The sequence below is a fragment of the Stomoxys calcitrans genome, chromosome 1, assembly GCF_963082655.1.
Source record: "Stomoxys calcitrans chromosome 1, idStoCalc2.1, whole genome shotgun sequence".
Taxonomy (NCBI): domain Eukaryota; kingdom Metazoa; phylum Arthropoda; class Insecta; order Diptera; family Muscidae; genus Stomoxys; species Stomoxys calcitrans.
This window is the reverse complement of record NC_081552.1, coordinates 23,026,328-23,051,939: the sequence shown is the minus strand read 5'-3', so window position 1 is coordinate 23,051,939 and position 25,612 is coordinate 23,026,328. Positions and strand designations below refer to the sequence as shown.

The 25,612-nt window shown below is 41.2% G+C and overlaps 1 protein-coding gene and 1 long non-coding RNA gene across 6 annotated transcripts in view; one reads left to right on the top strand and one right to left on the bottom strand.

Moving 5' to 3' along the window:
- LOC106095665 (phosphatidylinositol 4-phosphate 3-kinase C2 domain-containing subunit beta) overlaps nucleotides 1–25,612 on the bottom strand; it is a 191,114-nt gene that overhangs the window by 90,596 nt on the left and 74,906 nt on the right. For 3 of the 5 annotated variants that reach the window (XM_059363655.1, XM_059363641.1, XM_059363646.1), the window contains exons 2-3: nucleotides 14,177–15,542; nucleotides 14,051–14,106 (exon numbers count right to left, since the gene is read on the bottom strand). In XM_059363655.1, coding sequence (XP_059219638.1) covers nucleotides 14,051–14,106; nucleotides 14,177–15,468 — 1,348 coding nt within the window. In that variant the 5' untranslated portion in view covers nucleotides 15,469–15,542. Of the gene's footprint in view, nucleotides 1–14,050; nucleotides 14,107–14,176; nucleotides 15,543–15,593; nucleotides 15,776–25,612 lie in introns of those variants that run through there. The other 2 variants (XM_059363648.1, XM_059363660.1) reach the window with 2 other exon arrangements.
- Nucleotides 13,760–14,049, top strand: LOC106094401 (uncharacterized). Its single transcript, XR_001222548.1, has 2 exons — nucleotides 13,760–13,840; nucleotides 13,895–14,049. It is a non-coding gene; the product is annotated as an uncharacterized LOC106094401 (long non-coding RNA).

Here is a 25,612-nt window from a genome sequence, read left to right as displayed (position 1 = left end):
TGCTGTGGTATCACAATGGATTGTCTAAGTGAGTCTGTAGAGGACTAACCTAGGCAGAACCGAACCCGAATCAAATAAAGGCAAACGCATTTATCTTTAGAATTAAAAGTTATAGCACTGAGCTTCTAAACATTAAAAAAGTGTTTTAAAATAAACAAAACACGTTAAAGAATTGTTAAAAAAAAAAAAACCCTCTTATGACTTTATCTTTTTCGAAATGCCCCAACATTCTGGCTAACGGCGTAACAGCACTTCGTTCATATGAAATCCGCGGCTTGACTTATCTGTTAATTACTAAAATGATTGACCCATTTGGTACGTGACCATAGATATGAAAGTTGAAATAAGTTGCAGTCTAAAATGCAACAACTGTATTAAGATTCATTCTCTTTACATGTCTGTATATACTATCAAAGAAAACAAATCCCATGTCTCTTAGTTTTTAATCCATTCTTGGAAGGCAAATTTATCATTTTTTTCAATAATCCGTCTTTAATCACCCAATTCTAATACAGGTTTCGCACCGGTTCCTGCTTAAATACTGTGTGCCTGTGATAGGATACTCGATATGACAAGGCGAGTTGAATAACCAATCGGTTAGAGCTTGGCATATTAGTTGCTCTTAGGGATCGCTACTTTTAGTTCCGTTCTACAAAAGGAACTAGTTCCTTTTTCATCTGCCATCCCCTTTTTTGTTTGAACCCTTAAATGAGTGTTTTTATTCGTACACTAGCTGGACAGGGCCCCCTCCGCTGCGCCTTCTTTTACTTTATATGGAACAAAATTATCCTTAGACTATTTATTTTTGTCAATTAAAGAGCTTTGAGTAAAATCCCATGCTACGAAAATAGTATGTTGAGAAACAGTAAAACAATATAAATGCCTTTATCTGAATTCCATATGATCATTATTCGTCTATGAATTCGCTCGGTGGGTTTATGGTCATTCAAGTTTGGATGTTAAAGACTTAGCTTAAGCTTAAAAGACTTTATTGGAGTCCGATATTCTCATATGGATTTTGGTAGTGGGAATTGCCCCCTGGTGGTGGTTGGTGAGTTAAGGGGGTGGTGTGGACCCCCAGAAACGTGGTCCCGTAAATGGGTATAAATTTTGTGCCCTACTCCCAAATACCTTTCATTTGAGCCCCAAATTGCCAAGATCGCTAGATATGTATATCCAATTTAGGGATGTTTTGTGGGGTGAGGTGGTCCCCCAGACACTTAGCCCTGAAAAAATATTAGCATCGTGCTCTACCCTCAAAAACCATTTTTTTAAACCCCCTATTGCCATTGGTTTAAGGGGAGTTTATGGGATGAGGCGTCCCCCAGACATTTGGCCCCAAATTGTTTATTAAATTCGTTTTTAAATTTCAAATACCTTTCATTGGAGCCACATATTACCATGGTCGGTATATGGCCAAATACATGGTCCCACTTTTGAATATCAGATTCGTATTATACTCCCAAATATCTTTATTTGAGCCCCATATTGCGTCGGTCAGTAAATAATTGCTGTTTGTGGGTTGTTTTTGGGAAAAGGGTAGACACCCAGAAAATTGGTTCCGAAAGTGGGTATCAATTTCGTGCTCTACTCCCCAATACCTTTTACTTGAGCCCCACATTGACATGGTCGGTAAATATGTGTGATATAGGAGTGTTTTGTTTTGGGGAGTGAGGTGGTCGCCCAAATTCTTAGCCCTGGAAATATATCAGCATCTTGCTCTTCTCTCAAACATCATTTATTTGAGCCCATATTGCCATTGGCCTCAAAATTGGATATCAAATACGTTTGCTAATCTCAAATACCTTTTATTTAACCCCCTTACTGCAAAAGTCAGCAAATACGCCCGGTTTGGGGTACGGGCCCTAAAAACTATCAATATCGAGCTCCACTCTTTTTAAGACCCAAATTGTCATGGTGAGCAAATACGTTAGTTAGACAGTTGGTCCCGAATGTTGATATCACAATTTACCTATTACCTTTCATTTGAGCCCCATATTTCCAGTCGAGAAACATCACCGTTTTGGGGGCTGTTTTGGGGGATGGGGCGGCCACTCAGTGACTTGGCTTTGAAAATATATATCAAATACTTCCTATTTGAAGGTGTTATGGGGTTGGAGTGGCCCCGTAGACACTTTTCCCGAACATTGATATCAGATTCGAGCTTTACTTCCAAAGACCTTTCATTTGAGCCCCATATTGCTATAGTCGTAAATTTGTCTTCTTTGGGGGATGTTCTCGGGGCGGCCCCTCAAACACTTGGTCCCACATCTGGGTATCAGATTCGTATTCTACACTCAAATACCTTTTGTTTAAGCCCCATATTGCCATGGTCAGTAAATAATTCCTGTTTGGGGGGTTTTTTGTGGAAGGAGTGCACCCCCAAAAACGTTGTCCCAAATTTGGATATCAGATTCGTATTGTACACTCAAATACCTTTCATCTAAGCCCCATATTGCCAGTGTTCAGGAAATAGGCACTGATTTGTGGGGGTGTTTTGGGGAAAGGATGGACCCCCAGAAACTTGGTCCCATATTTGGATATCAGTCGGTAATTGCCATGGACGGTAAATATTGGGTTGCCCAAAAAGTAATTGCGGATTTTTCATATAGTCGGCGTTGACAAATTTTTTCACAGCTTGTGACTCTGTAATTGCATTCTTTCTTCTGTCAGTTATCAGCTGTTACTTTTAGCTTACTTTAGAAAAAAAGTGTAAAAAAAGTATATTTGATTAAAGTTCATTCTAAGTTTTATTAAAAATGCATTTACTTTCTTTTAAAAAATCCGCAATTACTTTTTGGGCAACCCAATATATACTTTATAGGGTAGGAAATAGATGTTTCGATGTGTTGCAAACGGAATGACAAAATGAATATACCCCCATTCTTCGGTGGTGGGTATAAAAATTGTGATACTTAAACACATCAAAACAAATGAAATCATCCATTGGCGTTTAATTTTTTGGCGGGTGAAAAGGAGCTGAACATTCTACAACTATCTCGAGGCACCCTGGCACGGGATAACTCTTTATTAGCTGCACACAGGCTGGAACTATGAGCTCCAAGCTGTATGGTGTTCATCGTTGTCACGAGTAGCATAGCTGCGAGCTACCAGGACGTCCGCAGGTTGCGGATAGTGGAGCGCTTCATAAAATTTTAATAATTTCAGCTGTTCTTTTGCTTTGCTAAAAAATTCTCGCTCGATGGCAAATTATGAAGTGACTGGTTTTGACATTTGCTTCGCATTGTTGACAGCTGTTATGATATACATGAATCCATTTTTGTATGGGAATGCTTACGTTTTTGTTCGGCTTGTCGTTCGATAAATGCTTCGTTTAAAATTAGATACACAAACCGAAATAATTTTTTTTTTTCGTTTCAGGCCGAACGAACGCCTTAGTTTGACTTCGACAAACAGTGTCGATCAGTGTTGCCACTCAAGAAAATTATTTCCTACCAAAACTTAAGAAAAATCCTACCAATTGTTCTGCAAGCTAAAAATGCGGTTTATGTTTTTTTACCCACCACCGAAGTGTTGGCCATTTTGCAATTCCATTTGACACACACGTACTAAATCGTTGTTATACTCATAGACGACCTAGACATGTCCGTTCATTTGTTTGTTGAAAACACTCTACAGACTAATGCTCAGAGATGGCTTATATCTTGATATAGCATCCCTTATAGCGATCTCCCGATTAGATCTTAAAAGTTGTATTATTGCCTTGATTTCCATGAACAAACGTGGCGAGTGGAAATACAGCGATGTCGCGATTTAATAGTTTGAGCTCAGAAATTCACTTTCACTAACCATTTTTCCTGTTACAGTGAGTTGCCGGGACCCTTCAACATCTGAGTATGGACCAGATATGTTTGCTGTTGCCATATTGCCCTGTTTTCCGATTGAAGGCATTGAACGCACAAAATCCTCATTTCCTATTCCAACGTAATATGGAAGCGATCCCTTAACATTCGTAACAGTTACAGTCAATATGAGAATTAGGCCCTTTTTGCTAAAATTTGAAGTAGTGAGGCCCGTCGTAACAGTATTTGGCCTCTCGACATCCATAGTTTTATTCTGCACTCTTAACGAATACACAGAAACTACTGAAAGTGAAATAATTTGGAGTTATTTATATGTTGGAAAAACCTACCAAAAATTGAGGTCAGCCTACCAAACTACCAAGAGAATAAAAACCTACCCATTTTGGTAGGAACCTACCAAAAACGGCATCACTGGTCTCGATGCGGAAAAAACACGAATCGAAACGCAACTAAACAATTTAAGAGTGTTGACAAAAAAAATAATATGTGGATGCCACCACGTTTATTTACTTGTGACACCAAATTCATTTAATGAGGTTGCCACAAATAATTTATTTTCAATTCATCTAAATCACAACGTACACAGTTGTTGTCTATTGAAAAAGTTGACGCTTTTATTTAGTTGTTGTATGAAGCTCAAAAATATGGCATATCAATTAGCTGGGGCCGAATTACCGCATACGTGATACAGTGCGCTTTCGAATCGAATTAAATTTCATCTCGTATTTAATGGATGTTATACCCCTTTTATAAACATTTTAATGTCCATTTTTTATAAATTATGAACGAGTTAAACATTTGCGACAATATAGAAATACATAATTCACAATAGAGAGACTTCGAACGATTTTACTCGTTCATGTATGCGGTATTTCGGCCCCTAGTCTATTAATTAACAAAAGGGAGAACAAGAAAAGTGTACATGCAAAAAAAAGGAACTATGGATTCACTGAATAAGGTTAATTAGATGACATCAAATTTTTTTAATTTTTGGCAGTACTTGGCATTGTTCTCTTTTTACCTTCATTCTTTGTTTACGTTTTCTCCTATTTAATGACACTTTCAATCGGCAGATTTGACATCCTTAATGATCTTCATGGGGCCTATCCATCCTTAATGATCTTCATGGGGCCTAGCCTTCTATTAGTGAATCTTGTATGGAACCTTAAGAAAGAAAGATATGGAACTAGTTCCAGCAGTTCCTTACTTGGATAAGTTCCAATGAACTAGCTCCATCCGTAACTACCCAACTCAACAATCGTTCCTATTGACCGGAATAAGCTTGCTCACCTATGGAGCTTGACGAGGATCGCCACCTCTACATACAAATGTTGCAACCACAACAACTTGTTCGATCACAAAGCTGTAAACGTTTTAAGCATACACGGTGTTTACTCAACATGCTAACTCTCTTTTCTAATAGCAGTGTATTTGCAGAACGAAAAAGAGGTAAACACGTTCGCGCATCTTTTCTGTCAATGTCCTCAAAAGGCATTTAACCAATTCATTCTCGTTTATCCTTTCACATATCTTCATCCTACATTGTAAACGATTATAGTATTAAGGCTGTTACTATAATCGCTTTTTACAACAAAAATCTCAATTAAAACTTAATGCTTTTATGAAAATTGTTTCAAAAGTAATGAGTGAATGTTACTGAATGAAATCATGTCCTACTGAATGAAATCAGCCCTCTGAAGGCTCAAGAAGTCAAGATCCCAGTTTGGTTTATATGGCAGCTATATCATCGGTTATGGATCGATTTGAACCATATTTAACACAGTTGTTAAAAGTCATAACAAAACACGTCATGCGGGCTCAAAAAGTCAAGATCGGTTTCTATGGCAGCTATATCAGGTTATGGAACGATTTAGACCATACTTAGCACAGTTTTTGGAAGTCGTACCAAAACACGTCTTGCAAAATTTCAGCCAAATAAGATAGGAATTGCGCCCTCTAGACGCTCAAGAAGTCAAGAGCCCAGATAGGTTTATATGGCAGATATATCCGGTTATGAACCGATTTCAACCATACTTAGCACAGTTGTTGGAAGTCATAATAAAACACCTCATTCAAAATTTCAGCGAAATCGGTAAGAATTGTGCCCTCTAGAGGCTCAAGAAGTCAAGCCCCAAGATCGGTTTATATGGCAGCTATATCAAAACATGGACCGATATAGCCCATTTACAATCCCAACCGACCTACACTTATAAGAAGTATTTGTGCAAAATTTCAAGCGGCTAGCTTTAATCTTTCGAAAGTTAGCGTGCTTTCGACAGACGGACGGACTTGGCTAGATCGACTTAAAATGTCGTGACGATCAAGAATATATAAACTTTATGGGGTCTAAGACGAATATTTCAAAGAGTTACAAACAGAATGACGAGTATACCCCCTTCCTATGATGGAGGGTATAAAAAGTAATCATGAAAAATGTTTGCGAAAATCGAACAAAGTAAACCCCTTTATGCATAAAAAATTGAAATATGCGAAGTATCACAATAACAGCTCTCATGATTTATTTGTATTGTTATTATTGTGAATTGTTGAGTTAATGCAAAATGTTTACGGTATAAGCCAGTACCAGCGAAAGTCTTTCTAAAATCTAAATAATTTCAGTAGCTTGAGCAGCTGTTCGATGCTGCAAATTTCTGCTGGGAAAAAAATATCCAGCAGAAATTTGCAACCTTTCATAAACCAAACTCTCAAAATTGTGCTCGCTTAAACGCACTCTCCTGCTCGAACGACTTCCCGTAACAATTTGTGCAAATTTGCACACATTTTTGGTTACACATGTATTAGGTCTGTTCGCGTACTTTTCCAGTAAAAAGTTGCAAAATGTAAGCGTAGCCTTACTCCCTTTTGACATTTATTTGAATTAAAAAGTTAGTTTTTATTAACCAACTGTTTGATGCTACAAATTTCTGCTGGGAAAAAAACCTTCAGCAGAAATTTGCAAGCTCTCATTTACCAAACTCTCAAAATTGTGCTCGCTCTTACGCACTCTCCCGCTCTCTTCAGCTTTAAAATAAAGTACACGAACGACTTCCAGCAACAATTTGTGCAAATTTGCACTCATAGACTAGCTGATAATAGACGTGTTTTATTTTGTTGTTATAGCAGTGGCGAGCAAACGGCTCGCCACTGCTGCTGCGGAGGCATCACGCTGATAAAGCGTATGCATAAGCTTATCTGCGCAATCTGGCTAGAAGAACGCATACCCGATTATTGGAACCTCAGCATACTATGTTCCGTACACAAGAAAGAAGACAAGACGGAATGTGCCAACTACAGACGAATAAGTCTCCTCCTCATCGCATGCAAGATACTCTTAACCGTACTGTGTAAAAGATTAAAACCTAAAGTCAATGATTTCTTTGTTGACTACAAAGCCGCCTTCGATACTCCTTTACGTTCAAAGGTATTTCAAGCCATGTCTGAGTTTGGTATCCATGCAGAATTAATAAGACTCTGCTGGATGATACGCGCTGATACGCGATCCTCATTAAAAATAGGAAGGAGTCTCTCCGAACCATTTAATACCAAACGAGGTTTCAGACAAGGAGACAGCCTATTTGGTGATCTCTTTAATATCCTATTGGAGAAGATTATACAAGATGCAGATGTGAATAGATATGGCACACTAATCACAAGAGAACACATGCTACTCGCCTATGCCGACGACATCGATATCATAGATAGGTCACCGGAAGAAGTATCTGCAGCCTTTGAAAGAATCGAAAGAGAATCAGTGAAAATGGGTCTGACAGTAAATGGAGATAAGACGAAATGGATGGTTTCAACTCTCAAAAAGCCTTGCACAACCGAGCAGATAATGAAAATGGAGAAAGTTAAGAACGACAACTTTGAGACAGTCAGTAACTTTATCTACTTCGGCAACGCCGTTAACGAAACGAATGACACACGAATGACAAGGTTACCTCTCGACAGACGAAGATTACACTATTCAAGACACTGCTACTACCCGTGCTGTTATATGGTTCTGAAGCATGGGTAATTGTGAAAGCAGATAAGGCAGTGCTTGGAGTATTAGAGAATAAGATTCTTCGTAAGATATATGGACCAGTTTGCGTTAATGGAGAATATAGGCGACGTATGAACCACGAGCTGTATGAGCTGTATGACGATGATAGGATAGTTACACGCATCAAAATACAACGGCTGCGTTGGCTAGGTCATGTTGTCAGAATGGATGAAGAAGCAAAGAAGTCTTTGAAGGCAAATAAGGTGATACACGCAAACGGGGAACCGGGTGACACCTCGAAACTTGCTGTCAGAGATTTTAGAATTAGCGCAGGAGATCGAGACGCTCGGAACGCTATTCTACGTTCGGCTAGTGGAACAAATGTTCTGTCATAGCCAATTAAAGTAAAGTAAAGTAAGTAAGCAGTGTGTTGTACACTGTGGTGACAACCCTTGACGATGAACAACCTCATCGTGTCAATCCGATACGTACAACCGGCTGCCATGGGATTTTGTGTTTTATTTTAGTATTTTATAGTGCAGTGCAATGAAATTAGTATGAAAATGACATACATCTAGGACAACGAAGTTCTGGATAAATTACCATGGCAGGCTTATGTAGAACATCCGTTGTTAGGAATGTTGAATGTTTCTCACAAATAAGCGTGCCCACTTGCAGAAACACCTCTATTGTGAATGGTGAAATAAAATGAAAACCAATTATTTATATAATTTCGTGCACTAATCTAAATAAATTTTATTGCTTGTCCATGCATGTTTTGCAAATTTTAGTTATATATTTTACAAATATTTGCACTTTTTTTCCTCGTATTGTGTTGACAGGTTGCCAAATGGCGTTACCATCTAATGGCACGAAATATCTGTGATCAGTACATAGGATGTAACATTGAGGACCGATTTGTGTGGTGTTTATTACTGTCACGAGAAGTATAGTTGCGAGGTACCGGACGCGTCCACAGGTTGCGGATAGTGGAATGCTCCATACGGAGTAGCTGCAACGGCAGATGCGGACAATCAGCGGTATCGAGCGGAAAATCTCAGTGAGAGGCCGGGTGGCACCGGTTCTTGCACAAATACTGAATGCCTACGATGCTCGATGTGTGATTGGCGCCTTAAAATAACCAATTACAACCCTGTACCCGCTATCGGTTCTATCGACCGGAACGAGCTTGCTCACCTACAGGAGCTTGCTCAACTGCAGGAACTTGATGAGGATCGCCAAATCCACATGAAAACATCATGGCAAACAAACAGACTTGCATTGGAAACATTGTTTGCATTTTATTTTTGCCTTTCACGGCTTGTCTATCCAGTACTAAAATAAAACACAGCTTATTTAATTGCTTTGTGAATATTATTGTGAATTGTAGAATTAATGTAAAAGTGTCATCAAATAAAGACAATCTGTCCGTCTTTCAAATAAATAACTAAATATTATGGACAGGGAAAAAGGTGCCAGACGGTGCAAATGGCCTCATAGGGCGATTAAAAATGTTACATAAAAATGTTGTGCCTATCAATCACCCAGCTGACTTTAGTGGCTTGTGATCGTTAATTGTAATTGTAGATTTAATTTGACAGTGTCATTGGTAAAAACTAGCTATACCAGACTGCCAGAGCACCTAGCATATCCGCCTTTAACGCTGAACGCATGGATTCGAATTCTGGCGAGAACATAAGAAAAAAATCCAGCGCTGACTATTCCTTCCTAATGCTGGCAAAATTAGTGAAGTACTATGCCATGTGAAAACTTCCTGCCAAAGAGGTGCCGTTCTGCGCCACGCCGCTCGAACACGGCTATAAGAAGGAGTCCCCTTATCATTGAGCTTAAATTTGAATCGGACAGCACTCATTTATATGTGAGAAGTTTGCTCCTGCTCCTTAATGGAATATTCGTGGACAAAATTTGCACTTTTGCGATGATGACGAATATGAAATTATCCTCAAAAGGTAATTCGTCGACTTTATTTTTTATTATCTTCGCCAATACTTAACATATATGCATCCTTGTAGTATGCAGTTATTAATGCTATCCGACTTCAGAAAATCCAAAAGAGATTTTTCAACTCGAGCTGTTGGAGGTCCTTTTCTTAGGTCTATACGTGCCCGTTGTGTTATCAATACTTTGTAACTGGTCGACCTGAGCACGTTCCCTTAGAATGAAGGATGTCAAAACTACGAAAAGCACAAAGTACCTGCTTCCCTCCGTCCAAAGGTCCACTTGGTAGTCAAAAGCAGCAGGGGAGATAAACTTCTTCTGCCTGTGTATGCTTCTGGTCACAATCATTCCCGTGCCGGAATGGAAAAGAACCCCGGACCCTGGTTCTGTTTGGTTTGCCAGAACTGCCTCCATTGTCGGCCGGTGTTGGTGAGGTCTAACCGGTGCATGGAGTGGGTACATTTCCGATCTTGCTCTGGCCTTACATCACTACGGGAGTATAGTCACACTGAATATGTTGCAAGGTGCTGTGCGAACATAGACAGCAGTGGATCATAAGAGTCGTCGTTGTTGTTGTTGTAGCAGTTTATTGTGTTCTATCTTTCGTCTGCTTGATTCTATTGAGTGTCAAGACCCAGGAACTCTGCGACCGAGATGGGTTGCGTCCACAGGGATCTGGGTCTGAGTCGAGTGGGTCTGGCTGGGCAGTTAAACAGGTGACGTGTATAGTGCGGTCCCTGCTTACAATCGGGACATACATCTTGCACGTCGGCATCAATCCTTGCTCTGTAGGAGTTGAGGCGGCTGCATCTTCAGGTGCAATGTGAGGCGGTCCTTCTCCAAGGACCACATTCACACGGTAGCCATTTACCGCATCTGCTACCGTATCTGCATGAATGTTGTCTGGACCTGCTTGATATGCGGCTTGATCTAGAGGTTCCCTCTTGTAGCGCTGAACCTCACGCTCTAGATCATGTAGATCTACCTTAAGGCTTCTGGGCGGTGGATATCTACCCACAAGATGATGATTTGGATGGTTTCTGCGATAACAGGCCAAAAGGTATTGCTTAGGCAGCATGTAGTTATGTCTTCGCACTAGAAGGATCTTTCTCTCCTGATGGAGGTGGTGAGATGAGAAATGAGGAGACAGCGCGTCGCAGTTCGGAGGGCGGCATTCTGACAGATCTGAATATTATTCCACTGCATGCCACAAAGTTGACGAGACCACACTGGCGCTGCATAACTTACCACAGACCGGCCAATTGCTTTGTACGTGGTCAACAAGGTTTCTTTGTCTGCACCCCGAGTGCTGCCAGCAAGTGACTTGAGGACCTTGTTTCTTCTTTTGACTTTATCACAAATTGCTGTGGCTTACTTGTAGTGAACAATGTGGCTGAAGATTTGGTGGCAAATATCTTCAGATTTCTTTCAGCGAAACATGAGGCAAGTTCGCTAAGGTAGACGTTCAACCTATCGCAGATGTCTACAATGGGTGGGGGCCCGTTTATTTCCAGATTCAGCTCGCTGATTCTGGGGTAATTGGGGTCCCTACCACGAATCCCATCACACTCGTCTGCGAGTACCACTGCCTGCGGCGGGAAATTGGGCCGCACTTGGGGTACTCGACCGGCTGATATAAAACGAGCGGCTGCTGCGTTAATGATGTCTCGGAATTTCCTCTCGGCCACTAGCACATTCGAAGGGAGTGGCAGTTTACTGAAGCGGCGATTGGTATACTCTCTGAAGCCAGCCCAATCGGCCTTCTTCTGATTGCTAAACGTCCGGCGCACAGAGGTTATGAAGTCGGGTGGTCGGTCCATGGTGAGAATTATGGGGAGGTGATCTGAACCCAAAGAGATGACGGCTTGCCAAGATACATCACTCAGGAGATCAGGGGATGAAATGGAAATGTCTGGCGAGCTGCTGCACCTCCTCGTAATCCAAGTGGGGTATCCTCATTCACTGTGCAACACATGGAGCTTTCATTCTGCTCTGCCAAAGCTGTGCCACGCTGGTCGTTACCTAGGGGAGAATGCTATAAAGTGTGATGCGCATTAAAGTCCCCTAGAACCAGACGATTATGGCCAGATAGTAACCCACTTACGTCGGGGTTGTAAGCTTGGTCCATAATTGGGACACAGATACCAACCGGCGGTATGTAAACGTTGTATAGCTCTATGCACCATGCACTAGCGCCAGGCGCAGGCGAGATGGGTTTATATTGCATGGAATGGTGTATCACGAAGGTCAATCCCCCACCTTCATTGCTTGAGCGATCCTTACGTAGCACATTGTATCCGTGACAACTGTGCAAGCTGCAGGTGTAGTTCAGCTTTGCCTCCTGGATCGTTGCGGCCAATATATATTTTCGACTCATGAAATCCACAATCTCATCGATATTGCAGTTATGTGCAAAAATGATACATTTCCCGGCACTGGACTGGCAATATTTCGGCTGGAATGCTGCCGTTGCGTATATTACCGTACGGGAGAGGTCGGGGGGTCACATAGTCCGACGACGAGGACGCTTGTGACCCACTGCTGGCTATGTTCGCACAGCACCTTGCGACATATCCAGTATGACTAAACCCCTTAGTGAAGTGAGGCCAGAGCAAGATCGGAAATGTACATACTCAATGCACCGGTTACACCTCGCCGACACCGACCGATGATGGAGGCGGTTCTGGCAAACCTCTCTCATGACGAAAAAAAGACGAACAAGTACATTGAGGCGGCAGCCCTTGCCGATGAAGGTTCCATCGGGTCAATCCGGTGCGCACATCCGGCTGCCATGGGATTGACACTCCCTGATAATTATGTCATGCGTACCACCGGCTGCCATGAAATTGAGTGTAATGAGTCATAATAGTCACCAACATAGTATCTTTTGAGTAATAATTCACAAAAATTGCAAATTTTGCCCATGAACATTCCATTAAGGAACAGGGGCAAACTTCTCACATATCAATGAGTGCAGTTCGATTCAAGTTTAGGCTCAATGATAAGGGGCCTCCTTTTTATAGCCGAGTCTGAACGGCGTGCCGCAGTGCGACACCTCTTTGGAGAGAAGTTTTACATGGCATAGTACCTCACAAATATTGCCAGCATTAAGAGGGGAAAACCACCGCTGAAAATTTTTTCTGATGGTCTCGCCAGGATTCGAACCCAGGCGTTCAGCGGACATGCTAACCTCCGCGCTACGGTGGCCTCCATAATTCACAATACAACTCTTATTTATATGTTTAGGCAACAGCTGAACCGCAAGTGCACGTAGAGAAGCCTTTAACAATATATAAAATACCATTCACAATAGACAAATATCACCGTTAGTCCAGGCACGTGATAGCTGTGAGCACCACACAGGCTGGAACATTGAACTCCAATTTGTGTGGTGTTCATTGCTGTCATGAGAAGCTTAGCTGCGAGATACCACGCCCATATGTTGCGGATAGTGCAACGGCAGTCGCGGACAATCAGCGGTATCGAGCGGAGAGTCTCAGTAAGAGGCCGGGCGGCACTGGCTTTTGCACAAATACTGAGTGCCTATGATGCTTGATATGACAAGACGACGAACTGTGTGGTGTTCATTGCTGTCACTAGCTTAAATGCGTCCACAGGTTACGGATAGTGGAATGCTCCATACGGAGTAGCTGCAACAGCAACTGAAGTCGGGCGACACCGGCTTTTGCACAAATACTAAGTGCCTATGATGCTCGATATGACAATGACCACCTTGTTCCCGCTGCGATCTGTCCTTTGGACCGGTACGAGCTTGCTCACCTACAGGAGCTTGACGAGGATCGCCACCTCCACATACAAATGCGGCTACAAGAACAGCAACAACAACATCACCCTTAGTGACATTTGTTTTTAACGTCACAATCATTTGGGTGGCTAAAAAAAGTCTTCCTATACATATGGACGGTTCGATAAAAGTTCATAAATAAGAGACCTCCTTCTTATAGAGATTCTAAACGGCGTGACTGTCACTGTTGAATCCGTCTTTAAATTTTCACTGCCGTGATTTAAAACCAGAACTTCGTCGGGATAGGATAGCTTGAAAACCAACTTGGTAAATACAAACCCAAAAATACCTATACATAATGTTAACTTCGACTGTTTGAAGGTATAAATGAAAATTGCATTCTACAATTAGAGGACAAACGACAAACACAAGAAACGCACAGATGTTTATAAAGCAATAACCAGGGAAAGGCTTAATTAAGGGGACTGTGTTTCTATTAATAAAAAGGAGATGTTGGAAGAAACATTTTTAACTTACCACTTTCATTTTCATTTAGCAAAGGATCAAAGGCTTCAAGCACACTCACACGCGAACTGAAATTTTCCAAAAACCAAAACAAAAAGTAATGAGTCGTTCGTTTTTTATAAACCAATTCCAACTCACTCATCTTCATGCGACAAATCGATTAAATCAGAACCTGGAACACGGGAGGACATCTTGCGAGCCGGTGGCGTTTGACGTCTTGCACTCATACCGTTCGATTGTGAGGTTCCTGGCAAAGATGTTGTAGAACCAGAGGCTACGCCACCACCAGCATTAATGCTTATCGTAGAGGAATGTTTTTGATAATTAAAGCTATTGTTGGAGGATGATAAAACTGTTTGTTGTAGATGATGGTGATGTGCACTGGCATTCAATGATGGATTTGAAGAAGAGATGGAGGCATTCGAAGCTGCCGCTGCTGACATATTGCTGGGAAAATAAGGCTGAGCTCCAGGGGTACTCGTTGCTTGAAATTGGTAACCATAAGCATTGGGATAATGCATAGGAGCTGAATAAGGCGGCGCTGAAGATCCTGCCATTACGGGTGGTGTGGGCGGTGTATAATAGCCTGGCGCACCCCTTGGAGGTATAAAACCCATGGCCGGCCGAGGTCCATATATGGAAGCGCTATGAGGTTGTGGTGTCATATTATAAAGCTTTGCCAATTCATCTTGAGTCAGAGGTACCTTTTGTTGTGGACTTGAGGGTATAAAAGGCACCAGCTGCATACCCGCTGCCCCAGCTGGTGTTGTTATGCCATAATGTCCTGGTGGCTGGACAGCTGCTGCGCTACCAGCATACATGGCAGCCCCAGCAGCTGCTGCTGCACCATGATGGTTATATGATGAGGAGGGATACATGGGAGCAGCAGCCGTTGGTCCCAAGGGCACCAATGCCGTTTGGGGATTGGTTGTTTGCAGTTTTTGTAAGTCTTCTATCAGTTTCTCAAATGAATTCTGCTCGGAATTTTTCGCTGTCGGACTGGCAAAATTAATCAAATCATTTTCGGCCATTCCAGACGATGAAGCAGGCGGAGTTTTAGAGCGCTCACTGTCCGTGGGGAACGACGCCAAGGAGGAAGCATTATGATTAGTAACTTCCGAATGTCTTCTTTGGCTCTGCTGCAAATTTGTAGGCAAGGCCAAAGCATGCTGAGGCGTTGAGGACGGTGTGGCATAGCTAAGCGAAGAATTTTCTGTACCCCCCGAAGCAGTTCGAGCATAGTGTTGTCTACGTATTTGAGCATATAACTTATTTTTCGCTTCCTGTTGGGCATTTTGGGTAAATGCCGAGCCATATTTCTTGGCGCGATTGTATTCGTCTAAAGCTTCCTGTTCCAAACTTAGCGCAGTGGCCTTGGCTAAATCTTCTTGAAATTGTTTTTCATAATCTATCTCCGCTTGATTGGCCATGGCAAGCTAAGCGTTGATCCAGTGTAAAACAACCACAGGGGGCACACACAAAGAGATCCCAACAAAAATCCAAACTGAAATTGTAAGTATTTATAAAAATAGAGGGAAATTGAAAAAATAATTACTTTTCAGAGTATATGATTGTGCAGTTGTCTCTAACAATTGTTTATAATTAATAATGAAAACGTCTACACTTGGGCTATGTTATTGCCTAAACTAGAATTGCTGTGCCGCTTAGAACACAAAGTAATTTAATCTCCTTTGTGATTTTTTGATATGATATGACGACTAACGACTTTGATGATAACATATCTTTTGTTTTGTTGCCATCGATAACAATTTTCTAGGTGGTATGGGTGAAAATGCATAAAACAAAACCAAAACCTCCAAAAAATAGAATTTGAGAAACAGTAAAACAGCTTATGAGCAAATCCTTCCACAAGTGTGACTCATTTCGTTGCACTCTTGCCAATGCTTAAGAAGCCATATCGAAATGCACGAGATTCAAAGTCGGGGCACAATGGGTGAACAGGGAAACAAAGTTTTATTTTTAGACATCATTAACAACAAAATGTAAACAAAACAACAAACGATTGTAAACAAAACAAAATAAAAAAAACTGCATATCTTATACATATATAAAAATCAATTTGTGTTTGTGTGTGTGTTCCTTATAGACTCAAAAACGGCAGAACCACTTTTCTTGAAATTTTCACAGATGGTGCATAATGATCCCATGGTGAAAGAAAATAGGGTACTAAATTTTTTGATATCTGAACGGGGGGAGCGGCCCATCCCTCTTACCGTAATTTTCAGAAACACCCTATCTCGAGGATGGGTGGTGCGATTTAAGCGAAATTTTGTGTGCTCTCTTATAGTAACCTAAAAACAAAAATTTGGTATGGGGTAACCAGGGGGCCGCCCAACCCCCAAAACCCACCAAATATATTTATAGACCAATCACGACTCGAATGAAAATAACATTACATCGAATAATAATTCACAACAAAACATTTGTTGATATTTGCGAGATGCAACAGCTGAATCATAAATGCATGTAGAGCAATCATTCACAATAGAATAGACGTTACTCTTAGTAGTTAAATGTTATGTTTTAAGCTTTATAATCATGGGTGTTCGGAAGAGCTATACAAATTGGTTGGTTATACATATCCTTGGTATATCGCAGTTTATAAGCCTGGTACAAGGAACGCTTGAAAGCGAGCGCATTCTGTGCTGCCACACGTGAAGAGTGGGTTAGTCGTCAAAGTAAAAAAATTATAACTTTTGCGAGTTGATTTCTTGACATTTTTTTACAGAGTTGCATGTTTCAAAGCAATTTAAATGCTTGTAGAGCAATCATTCTCAATAGATTATAAGTTTTTCTAGATAAATAGTTACGTTTTAAACTTTATAATCATGGGTGTGCTGTAGAGCTATATAAAGTCTATATACATATCGATGGTATTTGTAACGCAGGTTATATATCCGGTATGAGGATTTCTTTTCACGATTACATCGAATAATAATTCACAACAAAACATTTGTTGACATTTGCGAAATGCAACAGCTGAATCATAAATGCATGTAGAGCAATCATTCACAATAGAATAGACGTTACTCTTAGTAGTTAAATGTTATGTTTTAAGCTTTATAATCATGGGTGTTCGGAAGAGCTATACAAATTGGTTATACATATGCTTGGTATACCGCAGTTTATAAGACTGGTACAAGGAATTCCATGCGCATCACTAATTATATCATTCTCAATTTGGTAAAGACCAGACGAGGGTAGCTTCAAGCACTGTCACAAATTTGAGTGTCTGACCAAGGTATAAAATAAAACTAAATTTTAAAATGGCCGATCTTGAGTAACAACCTAACGCAACAAAGTAATCGAAAATTTAATACACGTTGCCAGCGAAAATTTAAAATTCGCGTTACTTTCTAACGGACCGTGTATATAGTATCTTCACGCGAATATTTGTCCGTACTACTTACAAAATACAATACAAGTCCATAGTTGGTTCATGTCTGTGATTGTGTCCCCACCTAAGTGCCGAGGAAATGCTCCAACGTCTCATCATCTTCGCCACATGTTCTGAGCTCGTGGTCCTATGTGTTCCGTTATGATACCGAAACTATTCTGACCTCCTACTTACTGCCTTTCAGCAATAGCCTCGTCTTCACACAGTCTACCAAACCAATCCCATGGCAGCCGGTTGTACGCACCGCATTGACCCGAAGGAACCCTTCATCGGCAATCACTGCCGCCCAGTGTACGTGTTCGTCCTTTTTCGTCATGTAAGAGGCACATCCCGGAGTGCTTTCTTCGCACGCTTCTGGTCCGTGCCGGGATTGAAAAGAACTCCGGACCCTGGTTCTGTTCGGTTTGCCAGAACCGCCTCCATCATCGGTTGGTGTCGGTGTAACAGGTGCATGGAGTGGGTACTTTTCCAATCTTACTCTGGCCTCACTTCACTACGGGAATATAGTCATACTGGATATGTTGCAAGGCGCTGTGAAAACAAAGCTAGCAGTGGGTCACAAGCGTCGTCGCCTTTTGCGTCGACGTCATCGAACGATGTGACCCCCGGCCTCTCCCGTGCGGCAATATACGCAACAGCAGCATCCCAGCCGAAATATTGCCAGGCCAGTGCCGGGAAGTGTATCATTCTTGCAACTAAACTGCAACGGTCTCCGTGGCAAGATCAATGAGATTGTGGATTTTATGAGTCGGAAGAACATATTGGTCGCAGCGATTCAGGAGACAAAGCTCACCAACACCTACAGCTTGCACAGTTGTCACGGATACAATATGCATCGTAAGAAACGCTCAAGGGATGTAGGTGGGCAATTGACCTTCGTGATACACCATTCCGTGCAATATAGACCAATCTCGCCTACGCCTGGCGCTAGTGACCCCTACATGGAGTGCATGGCGATAGCAGTCAGTTCCGGTATTGACGAGATAGAGCTATACTACGTGTATATATCGCCTACGCCGTATTCGTATATATCACCCCGACATGAGTGGGTTACTATCTGGCCATGATCATCTGGTGCTAGGGGACTTAATGCGCACCACACTTCATGGCATTCTCCCCTAGGTTACGACCAGCGTGGCATAGAACTATACAACATACACACATTGTATAGCATAGAGCTAAACAACGTGTACATACCGCCGGTTGGAAGCTGTGTCCCAATTAATGGCCAAGCTTACAACCCCGACATAAGTGGGTTACTATCTGGCCATAACCATCTGATTCTAGGGGACTTTAATGCGTACCACACTTCATGGCATTCTCCCCTAGGTAACGAACAGCGTTGCATAGCTTTGGCAGAGCAGATTGAAGGGTCCACGTTTTGCTCGGTGAATAAGGATGCCCCCACTAGGATTACGAGGAGGTGCAACAGCTCGCCAGACATTTCCATTGCATCCCCTGATCTCCTGAGTGACGTATCCTGGCAAGCCGTCATCTCTTTGGGGTCAGACCACCTCCCAATTTTCCGGTTTAACGTTATGGGCAGACATGCTAACTTCTCCGCTACGATGGCATAAACAATTATCAAATAATAACTCGCAATAGAACTATTATTGACAGTTGAAAATTGCAACAGCTGAACAGTCAGTACTGTTAGATCAGTCACTCACAATAGAGAAAGCGGATCGCCTTTTGGACCTATGGATTGATGAAAGACGTACCATATGTGCCGTTTGCCCAATGCTACAGATGCTTCCGTTTCAACCACTTCCACCAACATTGCAAACAGTCACAGGGCAATTGCCGTGCCTGCTACCTAAGGCATCAGGAAGGCGGTTGTTTGGGGAAGAATACGTGCTCGAATTGGGGTGGGAACGACCCTCCCCCTGATAGATCTTGACCGGCCAAGACCAGAGCTTATAAGATTAAGGGGACGATGACAGTCGAGAACCTGTCAATTCTGGAGACGAAATCCAAATACCCGATTCTCTCTGAGAACCGTTTCGATATTTTGGATCGTGATGCGGATGCCTCCTTCCCTCCCTTGCCTATCCCCAGCGGGCGTGGGGGTGCGAAAACCCCTTCAGCGGCAAAGAGCATTCATCCCTACAACATTCATCCCAATAGGACCAGAGAACATGAGAATGCCAGTACCATTGCTGAGCAGGATAAAGTCCTTAAAGAGCCTGTATAGGTTGCCCCCATTGGCTTCAACCTCTCTGCTCTCGAGGATAGAAGGTTACCGGCTGTCGAGCAAATACTCACAGAATCCTTCTCTTCTTTCCCGTTCATTGGACATTGAAAGCCGAGAATTTTTTATCAGTGTACAAGACAATATTAACAGTGAATTGATCAAAATGGACCTCTATCGGATCAAGGTTTGTATGACCTGATAACGGTTTCTATTAGGCAGCAGCTTAAATTTTTTTAGAACTAGTCTTCACGCATTTTTCGTTTTATTCATTCATTTAAAAATTAAAAATTATTAAACAATTTTTACGGATTATGAAGATTATGAGCACGCAGCTGAAGAGTGCAGATCCCATTATTTCGAGATATATCCGTAGATGGTGAGGCGGTCCTGGTTCATGGCACTTGTGGGGCCATCCACTGAAGGACTATTAACCGTGTCCTTAGTGGACACTGTTTCACTGAGGTTGGACACTGTTTCACTGAGTTTTATCATTCCGGGGATAATCCAAGCCACATAGTAAGAATTTTTCTCCATACAAAGTAAGCGAGAAAATCCGCTCAATGGGTAAACAAAATACCTCTTAACGGAGATAGAGTTGTTTTATTTACCCATTAGGCGGATTTTCTCGCTAAGTTGGCGTGAGGTGGTGTGGTGTTAACGCGAGGACGTGGGAGTGTAAACATCTTTATGGACAGTAAACAGCCCCATCGTTTGTGTGCCGGGCCATACCGGAGTAAGGGCGAATGAAAAAGCAGGCGATTAGGCAGTGAAGAACTGGCGTCAATAAACTTGGTAAGCCCGAAGCATTTTGGGTCGCCGCAGTCCGAGTTATGGGCGTGGACTACGTATGCACATTTAACACTGTGGAACAGCTTAACGGTCAGTAGGTCGAAAATCCTAGGGGAGATCCGGATTGTGAGAAGATAAGGCTATGACCGAAAGGAAGTAAGCAGGAGTTCAGTATAGCTTCCGGTAACCTAACAAGACACATAGGATTACGAGCTCACTTATCCAAAATTCGTGCGGCAAGTGATAGCATGTGTCGGGCATGAGGGAAAGTTTGTGAGACGTTGGAGCATTTCCAATGTCATTGCCCAACTTTCGCGGCTAAAAGACACCGGTGCTTAGGTGGGGACACAATACCAGACATGAACCGATTTAGGGGCGTGGCATGGAAAACAATTAAGAATTTTGTAAATAGCACTGAATTCCTAACTTGGATTTTCTTTTTCGAGGTTACTCTTTTAGTATTTAGTGGCATGGGCCGGATTAATATCCGCATCCTCTTTTGAACCTAAACTAACCTAACCCTGTAAGTAGCACAGAATTCTTGACTTAGATTTTCTCTTTAAGTTACTTTTTAATATTTAAAGCGCACAACAAGCCTACTAGGTTGCTGTTGTTGTAGCCACATTTGCGTCCAAGTATGCTCATTCCGGTCTATACGACCGATCGGCTCGGGAACATCATGGGCATTGATTACTTAAAGGCGCCAATAACTCGCCTTGTCGTATAGGCACTCAGTATCGCTCACTCATACCGCTGATTGTCCGCGACTACAGTTGCAGCTACTCCTGTTGCACTCCACTATTCGCAACCTGTGGACACATCCGGTGTTGGTGTTGTAGCAGTGTGTTGTACATCGGACCTTTGTACAACCGACTGCCATGGGATTGCGGACGCGTTCGATAGCTCCCAGATGTGTTTGTTTGGTATCTACCAAAACAAATGACCTTCGCTCTTTGATTCAAACATACCACAGGGAAAAAAAACCACATTGACGTTTGCAATAGTGAAGTACCGAAAGAAAAAAATCATTCAAGGGAAGCCACGCAGTGGTTGTCCAGATTAAACGCAAACAAAAACATATGGTTACTACTTTGAAACTGGAATGAATGAATATTTACGATAAACAGTTTGTTTTTCATAAACAAATAGAAATAAGAATGAAACCAATGAAAAAAACAAAACAAAACACAGAGAATACACAAATACAGTGCGCGAAATAAATATAGGTTCACACGAAACATAAAGGAAAAAGTAAAAATTCAAAAAATTAAATTATATTATACCCTCCACCATAGGATGTGGGTATACTAATTTCGTCATTCCGTTTGTAACTCCTCGAAATATTCGTTTAAGACCGCTTTAAGTATATATATTCTTGATCGTCATGACATTTTAAGTCGATCTAGCCATGTCCGTCCGTCCGTCTGTCTGTCGAAAGCACGCTAACTTCCGAAGGAGTAAAGCTAGCTGCTTGAAATTTTGCACAAATACTTCTTATTAGTGTAGGTCGGTTGGTATTGTAAATGGGCCATATCGGTCAATGTTTTGATATAGCTGCCATATAAACCGATCTTGGGTCTTGACTTCTTGAGCCTCTAGAGTGCGCAATTCTTATCCGATTGGAATGAAATCTTGCACGACGTGTTTCGTTATAATATCCAACAACTGTGTGGAGTTTGGTTCAAATCGGTCCATCTTTTGATATAGCTGCCATATAAACCGATCTTGGGTCTTGACTTCTTGAGCCTCTAGAGTGCGCAGTTCTTATCCGATAGGACTAAAATTTTGCACGACGTGTTTCGTTATAATATCCAACAACTGTGTCGAGTATGGTTCAAATCGGTCCATCTTTTAATATAGCTGCCATATAAACCGATCTTGGATCTCGACTTCTTGAACCTCTAGAGTGCGCAATTCTTATCCGATTGGAATGAATTTTTGCACGACGTGTTTTGTTATGATATCCAACAGCTGTGCCAAGTATAGTTCAAATCGGTTCATAACCTGATATAGCTGTCATATAAACCGATCTTGGGTCTTGACTTCTTGAGCTTCTACAGGGCGCAATTCCTATTCGATTTGGCTGAAATTTTGCATGACGTATTTTATTCTTACTTTCAACAACTATGTCAAAGAAGTTTCAAATCGGTTCATAACCAGATATAGCTGCCATATAAACCGATCTTGACTTCTTGAGCCCCTAGAGGTCGCAATTATTATCCGATTTGCCTGAAATTTTTTGCGACGGATCCTCTCATGACCGTCAACACACGTGTTTATTATGGTCTGAATCGGTCTATAGCCCGATACAGCTTCCATATAAATCGATCTCTCTATTTTTCTTCTTGAGCCCCCAAAGGGCGCAATTCTTATTCGAATTGGCTGACATTTTACACAGGTCTCCAACATATAATTTAATTGTGGTCCAAGCCGGACCATATCTTGATATCGCTCTAATAGCAGAGCAAATCTTTTCTTATATCCTTTTTTTGCCTAAGAAGAGATGCCGGGAAATGAACTCGACAAATGCAATCCATGGTGGAGGGTATATAAGATTCGGCCCGGCCGAACTTTGCACACTTTTACTTGTTTTATTTGTTTTTGGCCGATCGTTGTCTGGTAAGGTGTTCAGAAGCTTGAAGTTACTGGTATTAGGCTAAACAAATTTTAAACCTGATTGTTTAGATTTTAGAGAGCTCCTTCAAATCAAAGTTTCAGGCTAGAATAACTGGCTCCGGAGGCATTGAGGGTTATGAATCCATAGTCCAGAATTCGAAACTGTTGCCATTACTGATTTTGTCTTTTGCAAGTGTTTAATATTGGCATTAAGAATTTTATTTGTTTTTGGCCAGTCATTAAATTTTTTTTATTATGATAATTATGTATTTTTTGTTAGTCTCAGGTTTAACTAATAAAACCATTGTATAATCGTCATTTTAAAGAACATGATTTGCTACAGTTTTACCATTATGGGGTGATGCGAGTGAATGGTAAGTGGAAAAGTGTGGCGGATTATGGGGTCGCAAAGACTGAAGGGGATACCTTCGCGGCCATGGCAGAGTGGTGATATACCTTACCCCTCGTTAACAATGTGTGTGTGTTGGCTTGATCTATGTTTTTACTTGAGTTTGAATTTTTAATTGTTGCAGTCCTTTAGGGCTAAATTGATTAGATGAAACCACACCCAAGAGGGACCGTCTAGAGCTAGTTAGGTCTCCAATCAGTTTTACACATGATTCTGTGCATCTGTATGGAAGTTGTATTGATGACTTCGAACGCTAGACAACGGCAACGGCTTTCGCTGTTGATCAGAGTGCACAGGTTCAAGTCCCGGTAGGGCTCCGCCGAACTTTTTAATTTTCAAGTTTAAATTTTATAATTTTTGTTTGTTTCTCTTTCGATGCGATCTCAATGATTGCTTTGTTTGCTATTGTTGGAAATTGGTGAAAAATTAATGAGGCCGGACATAATTTTTCGGTAGGATTATGCCAAAATCCACAAAACCGTGTCTTTCTTCCAAAAATATTGAAGTTTTAAATTGGCTCACACTTGGTCCAGAACGAAAAGTTTTTGCTAATAGAAAACAGTACAAATCTACTCAAATACTTCCCAAGAATCGCATTGGCCGAAATACAGACAGAAGTTTTTCAAAACTTGGTCCACTCGATAAAAAAACGTTTTTTGCAATGTTTAGAAATACAATGAAGACAGAATCAATTACTAATTCGTTATTGAAACTAAATTGTTTCGCGCACCAAATTTCCTGAAATTTTAAATAATTTCGTTTTTTATGCAAAAAGCTAATTAATTTAAGGTTAAGTTTATAATAATAACAAACACCCTCATAAATACTAAAGAATTGTAAATCAATTCCTGCATTCTCGCTTTTTATGCCCACCACCAAAGGATGGGTGAATATTCATTTTGTCATTCCGTTTGCAAAACATAGAAATATCCATTTCCGACCCTATAAAATATATATATTCTTGATCAGCGTAAAAATCTAAGACGATCTAGACATGCCCGTCCGTCTGTCTATTGAAATCACGCTACAGTCTTTAAAAATAGAGATATTCAGCTGAAACTTTGCACAGATTCTTCTTTTGTCCATAAGCAGGTATTTTGATATGGCCCCCATATAGACCAATCCGTCGATCTAGGGTCCTAGGCCAATAGAAGCCACATTTATTATCCGATTTTGCTGAAATTTGGGACAGTGAGTTGTGTCAGGCCCTTAGACATCATTCGTCAATTTGGCCCAAATCGGTTCAGATTTGGATATAGCTGCCATATAGACCGATCCTCCGATTTAGGGTCTTAGGCCCATAAAAGCCACATTTATTATCTAATTTTGCTGAAATTTGGGATAGTGAGTTGTGTTAGACCCTCAGACATCATTCGTCAATTTGGCCCAAATCGGTTTAGATTTGGATATAGCTGCCACATAGGCCGATCCTGCGATTTAGAGTCTTAGGTCCATAAAAGCCACATTTATTATCCGATTTTGCTGAAATTTGGGACAGTGCGTTGTGTTAGGCTCTTCGACATTTTTCTGCAACTTGACCAAAATCGATTCAGATTTGGATATAGCTGCCATGTAGACCGATAACTCGATTTAAAGTCTTGGCCCCATAAAAGGCGCACTTATAATCCGATTTCACTGAAATTTGACACAGTGACTTATATTAGGCTTTCCGACATCCGTGTCGTATATGGTTCAGATCGGTTTATTTTTAGATATAGCTACTAAAAAGATCAATATTTTGTTATACACAATTGAACAATGACTTGTACTTATTAGTATTTGGTCCAAATCGGAACATCTTTCGATATAACCGCTATGGGACATAACGTATACAATTTTGACCGAATTTTGGTGAAAGGTGGTTTACTTATATACCCGAGGTGGTGGGTATCCAAAGTTCGGCCCGGCCGAACTTAACACCTATTTACTTGTTTCATTGTAGTTTTGGATGAACCTATGTTTATTTCGCGCACTGAATATTGTCGCTATGTGTATGTAGTAGTGTCTAAGCTTGCTAAATTTATTTTTTTTTCTAATGCTTAATCACTTATTCTCATTATATGGCTTTATTTGAAATAACGATTTTTTTTAATTAAGGCCTTTTTAAGAAGCTTTTTCTCTTCCACAGACTTTCAAGCATTTAGAGAA